We start from the raw sequence: 13,843 nt of genomic DNA on the forward strand, positions 1-13,843 counted from the left end.
CAGAAGATAGACCTTCCAGGACTCTTGCATCCCAGTGTTCACAAGTGTAAAGAGAACTAGGGAGAGTAAAAGGAAATGCAGAGACTGTACAAAAGAGGGGAGATTCTGTTAAAGTTTAAATGCTGTCTTGAACTGTGGGGAGAGTAGGGAAAAATCCTCCAAAGCATATGAGATCTGACTGCTTCTGCTAATAACATCCATCACTTACCTTCCTCTTTTTCTCTAGTTGGGTCATTTCCCTGCAGTCATAAGAAAGTGATAGTTTGTACTTACGTTACTGTATATTTCCACACCGAGATTGCAAGTTGCTTTAATGCACAAGACGGGGAAACATGTTCTGGAAACTGAGCAAGGATTCCTAATTCAATGCATAGAAAGGTAGAAGAATCCAGGAGCATTGTTCAGTGTAAGATGCTGTCTTCACAGAATACAGGTGTATGTGGTCTTTCTTCCCAATAGCAACCATGATCCGTGCTATTAATTTAGTCTGTATTTATTCCCAAGATCATTGTTGTTATTTCTTGTCTGCCAAAAATTTACTTTGTATGAAATTATCTAAGTATTCCTTCTCTCAACTTTGCAGTACAGCATGTTTGTTTTTTCTTCATTTTCACAGTGAACCCCTTTTTCGACAACTATGCGCTTTACACTGGCTTTTGGAAGCTTTGACTCTTGAAACTAACTGCTCTATAAAATCTGTGTTAACCTGCTGGAATCCAAAGTATGTGTGCATTGCCTGAAGTTTTTGATGGGATGAGACTTTTTAAATTTGAAATGTTGTTATTTTTCTCTCTTCTGTTATGTAAAAATTGAGTGACATTATTACTGCTTCTGGGCCACACATCCCTGCCAAATTTTGCACAGAATTTCCTGTTGGAATCAGTGGGGAGATGTAAGAATCAGTGACACAGCATGGCCCTCCATTATTATACCCTGCAGCATTAACTGAAAGTACCTTGTGTTTTCCAAACCAAATGTACTTTTTTTAAATTATGCAAATTAATATATGTAATAATGACATGACTGCAGCTTTCCTTGCATAGCTGTCCCAATGAAAGGAAAAGGAATTTCACATGCACTGTGTTTATAATAGAATGTTTGTTATCTATTTATTAGCTATTTTTTATCAGCTGTTTATGAAAACAATGGTATTTTTAAACAAAGAAATTACATCAGAACCTTTATATTGTTGCATAATCAGTAGGAGATACTGTTTTAATTTTTTGCATTTTCAACCTATAGGTGTAACAATGTTGAATGTAAATGTGTTTGCATTATTCAAGATGTTTTGCTAACTGTATACCTGAACATCAAACAGAACAATAGTCATGAATTAAATTATATTCTCTGATTCCACAGAGCAGCCTCTTCAAGGCTGTTCTGTTTTTTCTCCCTGCATGATCAGAAATCCCAATGATACAAATAAGTATTCTGCTTTATATACAGTAGAGATGACAGAATAGCCTTGAAGACATTTAGGTAGGTGGGTTGGAAAGGGAAGATTCATCCAAAATATTCACCCGTGGAGCATAAACCAGGCAAGAGACCGTGGGGTAGAGATGCACATACTTGTAAGCAGGTTTTACAGACAGGAAAGGAATATAGCGATTCAGGACTCTTGGGATCAATTCCAGCTCTGTTTCCTGTACCCCAAAAGTATATGCCCCCTTCTGCTTGTACCTGCTTGTATCTGATGTGGCTCCTTTCCTATCCTCCTCTTCTCCTATGCAACTCCCTCTGGATGCTGTCCCCCCTGCCCATATGTATCTTCACAACTTTTGGCTTTTTTAAAAAGTTGATCTGAAGCAGATACACTGCAAGGAATGGTTCAGCCCAAAGAATTAAGGTTTGGCAAAGTTATAGGCAACTGAGTCTTATAAGGGGTTTTGGGTGACCTTAAATATTGGTACCAGTATAAGCTCCACCTGTCTTAAACCAAATTTGCCATTAGTTTCATCGATGAAGTTAAATCACTTTGGACCATTTTCTGCACTGCCTTAAAATATCTGGAAATAGGAATGCATGGACACAGCTGAGAACATAATATGGCCTAATGAATCTGTGGTATGTTTGTAGTACACAAGTTCAGCTTTCTTAATATTTTTCTTCATTTTTGACTATCAGTCACTCAGAGCTATAACACTTGTGAGTTATCACTCCCCTCCTTACAAGTGAAGATAAATGTCATAGCAGAGATCGGCCACCATTTATTCTCTATTTATTGCATTTCTAAAAAGAACGTGTTGTAATAAAACCAAGATTCTGGAAATGGAAAACTCATTAAATTGTTTTTCACTTAGGGACCCTGGTGGCAGTAAAAGTACATTAAAAAAAATCAATAAGGAAAAGACAGCAAGGTACAGATGGGAGCACTTTATCGTGGACACAAAGGTAACTTCATTGCTAATTTCTGCTTTATGACCAAGTCTAACTTTCAGAATATTTGTTTTCTCTGTTTTGTTCCCTAATGTTACTCCCTGATTTGATCTTTTATGTTCTGGAACTTGTGACCTCTTGATACTTGGCTATCTGGATTTTAAAGAAAAAGTATTTTGACAATGGATAACAGGAAGACCAATATTTGGCTATTTATAGGACTGAAGCTGTGGTGTCAACTTATGAAGTAGTGATGTTGTTGGGGGAAAACATATTGTTAAAAAATACTTGTGGGTACCTGAAAATATTAGCCTCTTTCTTGTATTTGCTCCATATCTTACTACCAGGAGACTCAACCCAACTAATCCAATCTCTAATAATTAGTCCTTACCCCAGTAGGCACTGAAGAGGGTTTGAGAGTTACTCAGTAAAGTGAGATTTTGACCATCGAGTTCTAGTTTGTTTGTTCGTTTTAGGAGTCTCATCCTGGCAACTTCCTGGAGTTGCCTGGCTTTTTTTTCCCTTAATTAAAACTTAATAATTACCTTGGAAAATAAAATCCAAGTGCCAAAGCCAGTACAAGTAGTAGAAATCCAGGGGAAAGCAAAGGGAAAGAGAAAATAGAGCCATTTAGCTGAAGGGCTTTGTAAACAAAGAAAAATTAAATCATTAACTGAGAAGAAATGAAACTATAAAAGACAACTTCAAATTAACTAAAGGCAGCATACTGGAAACCTCTGGTACTGTTCTGCTGAGATAACCCATATTTCTTGAGGCAATGGTAAGAATTCTCTCACTTTTTTTTAATTACAAGCGTATTTGCATTAAAACAAAGGGAGTTAGAGTTGGCTAGGGATTAGATCAGGGGACTTGGAAACAGGACATTTAGATTCTGTTCCTGGTTTTGTATTGGCTATATAGTGTGTCCTTCAACAAATTACTTAACTTTCCTATTCCTTACCTTGCCCCAAAAGAATACCTCCTAGACATAATTCACAACTTGGAATGAAAGTTTCTTTAGAATCTGAAATATCATCCCATGGGCTTCATCTGCTCCTATTCCACACCTGAAAGTTTGTCATATGTGACATCACAGCTAGTAAATATGATCTGATAAGCAGAGGAATAAGATTTCAGAGTAAGCAAACCAGTGAGTACCAAATGTTCCTGAACATCTAAAAAGACAAAGTTCATGTTTTCATGCAAATATCCTTTATGGTAGGAGAAAAGAGAGGGGAGACATCACTCAGCAAGTCGTATAATAGTTGGAGATTTTTCTAAATAGAAGGGTTTCCAGGTGGTGTCTATTTTTTTAAAGTTAGGTTTCAAATCATCAAAAGCCAAAAAATCCAAAGTAGTGCTGAAGCTGATGTGTCTTCATGCAGTCAAGTTGCTGTGTGTGTTGTTTTTCTTCCCACCTGAATTAATGACAGAATTTCCTTGCTGTTGTCATTTATTTGAACATTATTTAAACATGGTGTTTTATATTTGATATGAAGCCTTTGATCGAGATCTGGATCCCTGCAGGGGTATTTGCCATGTGAGACATACTGTTCTGATTATCAAGCCTACAGATTTCAGTCTGCTGAGGTTTCATATTTCTGACACAGGAAATTCATTTCTCAGGATATGTGGTAGGGAGGGAGGAGGAGGCTTGAACATTTATCACCACAGCGTTGACCCTTTTTCTCCTCAGAGGTGAAAAAGTTAAGGATTTCTTTAATTTCAAACCTCTGTGAAGATTCAGTGCTACTTGTTTACAAATTATATTGGTTCATTAATATCAAAGCCATAACCAGGGAAGGAGACTTCTCAGTGAGTAGCTTGACTAGCTATTTGAATTCACTACTGCAAACTGTGGGGTACAAAAACCCCTGGAGGACTCCAGTATTGAAATGAGATACGGAAATACAGTGTACCATCCCTATCAGACATTGTCACAGAAATCCCCTCCTTTCTTTTCCTTCTTCCTTCTGTGCAAGAAATCCAGCCAGAAAGCACCACGTATTCAGCTTAGCAGGAAGACAAACAAGCGAACATCTGTCATAAGCATCTCTCGGCTTAGTGGTCCATCATCTTCCCACAGCCGAACACCTCCTGGCAGCACACCTTCCCTTGTCCCCAGCTCTGAAGACTATGCCAATGTGAACACAGCTCCCTCTGATGGTACCAGAGAATTTGAAGATAGTGAGTCGATGCAGAGTAAGCAAACCAGAGAAGATGAAGAGCCTGTTAACTATTGTAAGTTGCCCTTTTTGGCTGCAAATAAAAATAGATTTGTTTCAACAGTTACTTAGGTTCGTAGCTTAAATACTCTCCTGCCTATAGCACACACTTGTGTTACTTTGGCTAGGTCACTTAACCTCTCTCTTCCTTATTCTTTCTGTCTGCACAGTAGAAGAACTGAAATGCAGCTTACTCACAGGCATTAAGAACTGTAATTGTAAGGTTTGTGTAATGTTTTCAGACCTCAAGATGGGTAATACTATAAAAATGCAAAGCGTTTATTATATCAACCAGCAGATCACAGTTTTCCAATGAATTACTTCTATGTGCAATCAAAATTTCATTCACTGGATGCTCAGCAAATCACCAGAGATCTGTAAAGTGTCATTTCCATTGAGCAATATTTACCCGATGAGCAAATAGGGCCAGCATTTCTTTCATGGGAAAACATCAACGTTGCAAGTTAGACTTCACTCACCTTCACATGGGAGCACAAATTGGATTTGTCCGCCTCAGTGGATATGGCCTTCGACAGTAGTGTTCTGGGGGCTGCATTATAAGTTAAGCTCATCTCCATCTTAAGTTCACTTACATGCCAAGAGCACTCTCCATGCAGGTGCTTGCTTTTGTGATGAGGTACTATAGGAGAAAATTATTTACTAACGATTCAGCTTGTTGTATTCTCCATATTCCGCCTACTTCCTCCTTGGAGATTAATTTTTAGTGGAATTGAGTTTCATTTGTTAGATCACATCAAACTCTCACTACAAGCAAATATTATGTGTCAGTAGATTAGCACATTCTATTATTAAGCACAGAATATATATATTCTGTATTATTACAGAAATAAAACCTGACTGGCAGACTGAGAAGTTTAACCTCCCCTGTTGTACTAAAAGGGAAAAAGTTTTGCCTAGAGTCGCCAGTAATGGAACGAATAGTTCAGAAGCTCATTCTGTATTTTCATTTGAGCAATTCTTCCTATGCAGAAGCATTCTGAACCCATTATGGACAAGTTACTAATAGATGTGCCAATGTTCAGTAAATCAGATTATTCAACTGGCATGTGACCCACGATTCTGTGCTTGTCAATAAAAAATGACAAAATTAAAACAAATTCTTCAGAAAGCAACTGATCCACTAAAATTCTGCAATGAAAATACTGATGTATTGAATATGAAGTTTATAAAACTGTACATGTTACTTGTGAATTATTATTGCTGCTGTTAATAGCATATTTTGTTTTATAAATACGGAAATATTTCTTCTAAAAATGACTTGTATCTAAAATATAAGTAAAAGCAGTACAAAAAAGAAAGGAGGAGTAAAAAGAGTAATTGTAGTAAATAATCCAATGTGATTATTAAATAATTACAATAAAATAAATACAGTGCAGAGATTACAGTGAAAAGGGCTATGAATGCCACAAGACACACAAAATGGAATCTGACTTCCCAATCTCAAATAAGCTGTGACATACAGTCAGCCATTTTAGAACCAGTTGGGAGTCATAGATCATTGTCAGCTTGTTTTATACTAAAATTGCAAAATTTGCAAAAAAAACCCTAAATGGGAATAAAGTAGCAGGAAAGAAGTATATTGTTAATGAAGCTGTGTCAGGAAATTGAGACTATTAAAATCAAAACTTTCTAAATTAAAAAAAAATGTAAAGGATTCAGCAGACCAAAGCATGGGTTCCCACAAATAGGGAAGTGTCAGTGATTTTCTAATTGGACAATTAAGTTCTGGCCTTCCTGTACATCAGGAAGTGATTTGTGTAAAAGCTGGTGAGGTGGCACATGCAGCTGGCATAGTACATTCACAATTTAATTCAAGTTTGGATTGGGTGCAGAGATTTATGAAGTGGCAAGGCTTCTCATTACACAGGCAAACCTCTGTATGTCAGAAGCCTCCTAAACAATTTAAAGAGAAACTTTTATAGTTTAAGTGTTTTATTATTTATATATTGTCATCTAACAGTACCAGCCTGGACATATCCAAAATGCTGACCAGGCTTCCGTATTTTTCAACGTGCTGAGCAATACCATAGTTCACAAAATGGGAAAAAAACAGGTATGAGGGATCACAAAAGGGAATGAAAAGCAGCAGATAACTATAATGCTGTCTGTGACAGCAGACAGCCATAAACAACCTTTGTATGTTATCTTTGAGCACAAAAGCTGGCCAAGGGAAAATTTCCCAAAAGGAACTTTTGTTCAACTACAGGTAAAAGAATGGATGACAAAGGAGCTTATGTTAGATTGGATTCAAAAAGTATTGTTTCAGCAGTCTGAGTCCCTGGTAAAGCTGAATTCTGTGCTTGTGATGGATGCTTACAAAGGACACACAACTGATGTATTTAATGACCACAAAACAAACCTGCCTGTTATCCCAGGTATAATGACATCACAACTTCAGCTATTGTAGATCTGTGCAAATAAGCCTTTTAAAGATATCACTTAAAAATCTTTATCACAAAAGACTTGTGAATGGCAAAAACCAGCTGATGGCAACTGGACAAATGCTTCTTGTACCTCTTCCAATCCTGGGTGAATGGATTTTTAAGGCATGAAATTCACTGACAACATAGCCTGCAAGGTGTTCCTTTAGAAAATGTTGTATCTCCATCTCCATGAAATAGAAAACGATGTTGTCTGAGAACTATCAAGTGATAAAGAAGACTCCTCAGTCTTAGAGGATGAACAGGAAAGATTTGCCCTGTTATATATATAGCATTTCACTACAAAGAACTGGGGGTGCCATGTTTTACGGCAGCTCTTAAATGTAAATATGTGGTTTTTAATGCTTTTTTAAAGTTTTTTGCTTTTTCTTTATTTGTTTGTTCTTAAATTGAGAGCCATAGAATCATCACCAAAAAAAAGAAAAGAAAAGAAATGAGGGGTCTGCAAGGGACTTCATGAGGTCATCTAGTCCAACCCTCTGTTCAAGGCAAGATCATGCCCATCTAAACCACCTCATCCACATGTTTTTCTAACTTGTTCTTAAATGCTTCAAAGAATGGGGAGTCCACAAACTCTCAAAGTAATCTGTTCCATTGCTTAAGCATCATCCTCGTTAGAAAATTCTTCCTAATATATAGCCTAAGTTTCCCTTGTTGCAATTTAAGATAGTTATTTTATGTCCTGTTCTCCCTGGCAGCCACAGAGTCTATCACCATCCTCTTTATAACCACCCTTTATATATATGAAGTTTGTTATCAAATCCTTCCATCAGTCTGCTTTTCTCCAAATTAAATAATCCCAGTTTTTCCAACCTTTCTTTGTGAGTCATGTTTCCTAGGCCACTAATCATTTTTGTTACTCTCTGCTAAACTCTTCCCAGTTTGTCTACATCTTTCTTGATGTGTAATGCCCAAAACTGGATTGAGTACTCAAGGTGAGGCCTCACCAGTGCTGAGTAGTGTGGATGAATAACTCTATTCAGAAAACATATGTTCATTCTTAAATTTGAGGGTTATGTGTGTTCAGAAGGATGCAGCATCTGTTTGTCATACAGTGGGTACACCTACATGTGCACTTTACTGCGGAGCTGACTAATTAGCTCCACAGTAAAGTGTCACCAGCTACATGCATGCCTGTATTAGGGCACAGTAAATTAATTAGCTCCACTGTAGGATAGTACTGTCCAGGGCAAGTACTGTCCTACAACAAAGTAGTTACATGCACCAAAACAAACATGTAGATGGTAATCAGGACTGGCTAGGGCACAAGGGTGCAACAATGAGGGGGCTGCCTGCTGGCTAGCCCCACACTGTAACACCCTCATGCCCCAGCCAGCTCCTCTGCAGCATGTTGAACTGGAGCAGAACAGCCCCAGGTTGGCAGGCTAATCCCTCCGGATCCCTACCTGCTGGGGCTGCCCCTCCCTAATTCAATGTGCTGCAGTCCCAGGCTGACACGTAAACTCTGCGCCTGGGAGCAATAAACTCTGGCGTGCGCTGCACCAGAGTTTATTGCTATGTGCTAATTGCACATGTGTATGGACCCAGTACCATCCAAAGAACACTAAGGCTTCAGTATGCTAGATTCTGTACAAACATATAGTAAGAAACAGTCCTACAAAGTGCTTACATTGTTAACAGACAAGGCAGAAAGGGAAACAGAGAAGTGACTTCCTCCCCACGCATGAGAATACCACACACAACTGTCTTGACTCCCATTCTAGAGTCCTACCCAGTGGACCATCCTGCTTCTTATGGAAAGCAAGGTAACTAGACAACACTGTTCTGTGAATTATAGACACAACATACATACTCTGCACAAAAATACTCCTAATCTCTGCAGCACTCAGGGTGTATCCACATGTGCATTAGATCCAGGAGCAGTTTACTCATAAGTAAACTACTTGCAAGTAAATGCTCCCAGGTAGGTATTTACACATGCAGAGAAACAGGAGCAGATTTGCTGCTAATGCAGAAAACTTTTTTTTTTTTTTTTGGTCTGTTTTTTTGCACCAGTCCTGGAAGCACTGCAATACCAGGTCAATGCATGGAGTGGATGGAGCAAGCTCCAGTTCCACCACCCAATACCAAAAAAAAAATCTGCTCAATATAGACCTCCTATGGAGGACATATTAGAGATAATCACCTGCCCTGGGGAGCCCGCCTATGTGGTCACAGTGCTTCCCCTGCAGAAAACAGCTCCCACTTCCTGAGGCCCTGCAGTGGGCCTCTGCCACAATCAGGTGGAGCTCTAGATCCCCCCTGGGTGCTAGCCCAGAGGCTGGCAGGGAGCACTGAGCCAGGAGACAGCTGTATCCTGGCCAGAGCTGGCACATTGCTCCCTGCCCCCAGGGACTGCCTGCTGCTGGGGCAGAGACAATATCCCCCTGCCCCAGCAGCAGGGAGCTCCTGGCCCTGGCTTCCTGATCAGGGGCAGGGAACTTGGAAAGAGCTGCAGCCATGAGGCAGATCCCAACCCCCTGCCTCAATCCACCAGTGGGGCAGCTAGCATCTAGCTTGCTGCTAGCTGCCCTACCATTAGATTGGGACAGGGGGCTCAGACCTGCCCCACCCCTGCAGCTCTTTCGAAGCCCCACACCTTGATCAACAAATCAGGGCACAGGTCCCTGAGCCGGACAGTTCCTAGACCCCACTCCACAGTGACAGGGCAGGGGCTGGGGAGCCTGTTTCCTGCTCAGCTCCGTGATCATGCAGCTGTGTGGGGAACAAGCTGGGGAGCCTGTTTCCTGCTCAACTCCATAATTATGGAGCTGGGTGGGAAACAGGCTTCCCAGCCCTCATCAGCAGGAAGCTCCCAGCACCAGCTCTGCAACCATGGGGCTAGCACTGGGAGATCCTTATCTCCCAATGTAAGCGCCACAATTGCAGGGCTTGGACTGGCAGATCCTAAACTCCCAGCACAAGGTCCGTGATCTCAGAGTTGGGGGCTTGGAGCTCCCTGCTGCTGGGGCATGGGAACAGAGTCCCCACCTTGGCTCCACTGGAGGAGCCCACTCTGGCAGTAGGCAGCTCCCAGGGACAGGGAGCAATCTTCCGCCCCCTGGTGACTGGCTGACTGGGAGCAGATTTGCTCCCAGTCAGGCATCTACACAAGCGCTTTTGCACAGTAACTAATCACAGGTAAATTTGCTAAGGTTTACGGAGCAGTAAGCATGTGCACATTTAGACACACATGCTTACTGCACAATAAACTATGCTACTGCACAGTAAAGCATCTCATGTAGCCGCACCCTTAGGAACTGTATTCTGAAAGTAAACGGACATTTTCCAGCAGCTGTACAGACATATTAAAATGCACTGGGTGTTTAGTTTTTGTTTTCTTTATTTTTTTTACAACATTAGTTCTGAAAATCTATGGTCCGTTTATTATAGTTGCTCAAGTGAACTATTCTGACATCACATGCCATTGCCTTTATGCTCTTGGGGAGCAGGAGATAGACTTTGTTGACAACCAAGCTTAAAAATGCTGGTGCTTTGTCCATCAAAGAAGACTTTTGAGCTGGTATGAAATTTTAGCATTCATATAGTAGGTGAAGCTTTGGGCATTGAAGAAGAATTGACTCTGTATATACTCTCTCTCTTGCGACCAACAGTGGAGGTGATTTGAAAATTCAAGGGGTTTTAATTTCCTAGTTTATTTACCCTTGACATTATTCAGTCAACCACTTGACTTCTGCACTATTTCTCACCCAGCCTTAATGTGTAAGAATATGACCATCCTAGTTCTGCAAAAACAATCATTTAAACTGACATTTACATTGTCACCATTGGGCTTTAGGGATAATGGCCCACTGGGATGAATAGGAGGAATTGCCACTTCAGAACCGTTGTTTCAGGCTGCCTGTTTTCAGGAACACGAGGACACTGTAAACCTTTGAGATAGAAAATGAATGCTTCACGGCTATAATAGCTGGGAACTTTCTCTGAGAAAAATAAAAGCTTCATTGTGGGGGTCATCTATGCAGCAGGACTTGGAGTCTGTGGTGAATTCTGTGGCTACAGCATCATGTTCAACACGGGGTCATGACTGTAGGATGCTTCATGGGAAGATTAGGAACTAGAATAAAACAGCTCAGTCACCCTGTAGCCTTGTGTTCAAATGGATTATGAGGCTTTCTAACATCCATACAGATTTACCTTTGAGACAATACGATCACTTAAAAATATATGGGAAACACCGTTTGGTAAAGTAGGCAACTTAGCAGAAAAAACTGTGCATATTCCTTACAGAGGGTTTTTATTTCACTTTAGAAGTGAGTCTGTAATTGAATATGAAGTCATTTACCCAGCCATAATTTAGTTTGTATTGTAGTGTACCTGCTGCCACATAGCACTTACTTCCACAAGTTTGATTTTCAGCACTGCTGGTGGGGTGAGCACTACACTTGTCCAGAGGTTCTGTAAGTCACATCATGCTAACACATTATACATGGAAGCTGCCATCCTCAGGCAGAGTCTTGTGGCTGTCTAAATTATTATTCAGTCTCCATCTAATCAGGCAAAGGTTTTATAAAAGTAGATTAGTGTTCCAAGCGTTCTTTCTTTGCCACATCTAAAAATTCTTTTAATGTGTACAGACTGTGTGATCCCTACTCTGAATAACAAAGTGCTAAATGTAAGCCTGATTTTTCATGGTTGCTGCATAATGAAGTATTTGTATGTGCAAATCATTTCAAATGACAGACGTTTTCTTCACCCTCAGAAAAAATATGCAGGAATATTTAGAGGAATTAAATACTAACAGGATTGCATCTGCCAAAGCTTTTTAACTGACAGTTCAGGCTCCCAGTTTCCACATTTAAAAGTGGGGATTTTATATATTTGTGCAAGGGACCTTCATTTTAATGCTCATACTTTAATTCTGAGCTTTGCTGTGGAGTTCACCACTCTAGAATCTGATTCCCTCACATTTGTTAATAGATGTATCCACCATAGATCCCTGTGAAGTAGCTAAGTAGTAGTACCCCCATTTCACAGATGTTCAAGTGAAGCACAAAGATTAGGGGGCTTTTCCAAGTGTGTGGGAGTGTGTTACAAATATGTGATCATAACTCAGATGTCTGGAGTCACAATCCAGCACCTTAATTGCAAGTCCATCTGCCTTTGCAGTTTTGTCTTTTCTAGTAATACTAAGCTAATACACAATGATGCTGTAAGGATTATTATTTCCACAGTATTTGAAATTGTGTAAGTTACTGGTCTTCAGATGGAGAGTTGAGGTAGAGGAACTGCATAGTCACACACTCTTACTGACTTGAGTAAGGCCCCATCTATATGTCACATTTAAGACATGATTAACCAGTTAATCACGTCATTAAGCCGTCAGCAAGCCACACGTTCAATCAGTTAATGGTGTGATAAAAAGAGGAATAAGCTACAAAGTTATTCCACAGAATGTAAGTAATAATTTTGTAGCTGCTTCCTACCATACCATTAATTGAACAGGTAACCAGGGACCCCTGTAGCTGGGAGCCTCAGCAGGTAACAGAGCTCCCAGCCACAGCTGATGCAGTGTCCCAGCTATGGGGGTGCTCCAGGCACCCCCAGGCTAGGACACCACATCAGTTGCAGTCTCCCAGCTGTGACAGCTGTGGTCTCCCAGCTGTGGGGGTTTCCGGAGCACCCCTGCAGCTGGGACACTGCGTCAGTTGTGGTCACCCCAATGACTGGAAGCCCAGGTCAGGTTTTTCCCAGTGCAGGGGGAGCCTAGAATTGGGCTCCTGCTGCACTGGCAATGTGGCATGAAAGGGATCTGATTCGTAATCCCACAATTGCATCTCTTGCTAAATACCTGTGGCATGGCAGGAGGCACAATTGCGTGGATCATGTGTCAGATCCCATTGCACCTTTACCTGCATGTGTAGAGGGGCCCTAAGTCATGGAACCCAGCTTTCTTGCAGGATCAGAGTCACATAGTGAGGAGTACTAGTTCAAATTGCAAGTCACTATTAGAAACTGTCTGGATTTAAGCTCCAGAGTTTCTAACCAGGGGCTTATAACTCTTGGAAATCAAGCCACTTCATTTAGATGCCTACATCTGAATATAAGAACATAACTATTGGCACTTATTTCTTGTGATCTTGTCTTGTTAGATGTTGTTTGACAGCATGTTAAGTCCATGTATGCACTCTATAAACCTCCCGTGCAATATTTGAAGTATGCATGGTGTTTCACAGAGAAGAAAAAGTCCCTGTGCTGAGGAATGTACTGCTGCATTCATTGACTTGCAAATTCAACATGGTAGGACATATTCAGCACCTTGTGGGAGCAACTCAAAATTCTATAAATAGCACAAGGACTGATGACAACAGATGACAGAAGGTGTGGCATTAGGGAATGAGAAGTGGGGATAGTGCTAAAATGACAAAGTAGTGTTGATCTTCTTACCGTATTTCTTGCAGTATTTGGTCATCAAGGCTACAATGGTCTAATGGTAGAAAGCTTGTAAAAAGACATGTTTGAGAGGAATTTTGAAGAACAATGACTTCATTAAGGACCTTGGAGGAGAGAGAGAGAGAGAGGCTGTTCAAGAGAGATGGGGAAACACAGGGGAATTAAGTCACAAGAAGTGGACAAAGGGAGCATTAATGAAAGAGATCATCTGAAAGAAATGGGCAAGATAGTGTGATAATTGGATAGGAAGGTAGAACCAAAGAAGTATTTTTTGAGGGTGAATTATTTAAATATATCGTGAAAATGAGAGATAGATATGGAATTTAACATCTGATAGACTATATTTTCTTAAAGAAGAAAAATATA

General features: G+C 40.4%; 1 protein-coding gene across 3 annotated transcripts in view; it reads left to right on the forward strand.

Annotated features, from left to right (window-relative positions):
* Positions 1-13,843, forward strand: part of CCDC60 (coiled-coil domain containing 60) — a 163,500-nt gene that overhangs the window by 132,375 nt on the left and 17,282 nt on the right. For 2 of the 3 annotated variants that reach the window (XM_019506770.1, XM_019506771.1), the window contains exons 6-8: positions 617-721; positions 2,301-2,391; positions 4,359-4,617. In XM_019506770.1, the coding sequence (XP_019362315.1) occupies positions 617-721; positions 2,301-2,391; positions 4,359-4,617 (455 nt within the window). The remainder of the gene's footprint in view (positions 1-616; positions 722-2,300; positions 2,392-4,358; positions 4,618-13,843) is intronic. The other variant, XM_019506772.1, reaches the window with a different exon arrangement.

Source organism: Gavialis gangeticus, unplaced genomic scaffold (assembly GCF_001723915.1).
Source record: "Gavialis gangeticus isolate Ggan-Ray unplaced genomic scaffold, GavGan_comp1, whole genome shotgun sequence".
In the NCBI taxonomy this organism is placed as follows: Eukaryota; Metazoa; Chordata; order Crocodylia; family Gavialidae; genus Gavialis; species Gavialis gangeticus.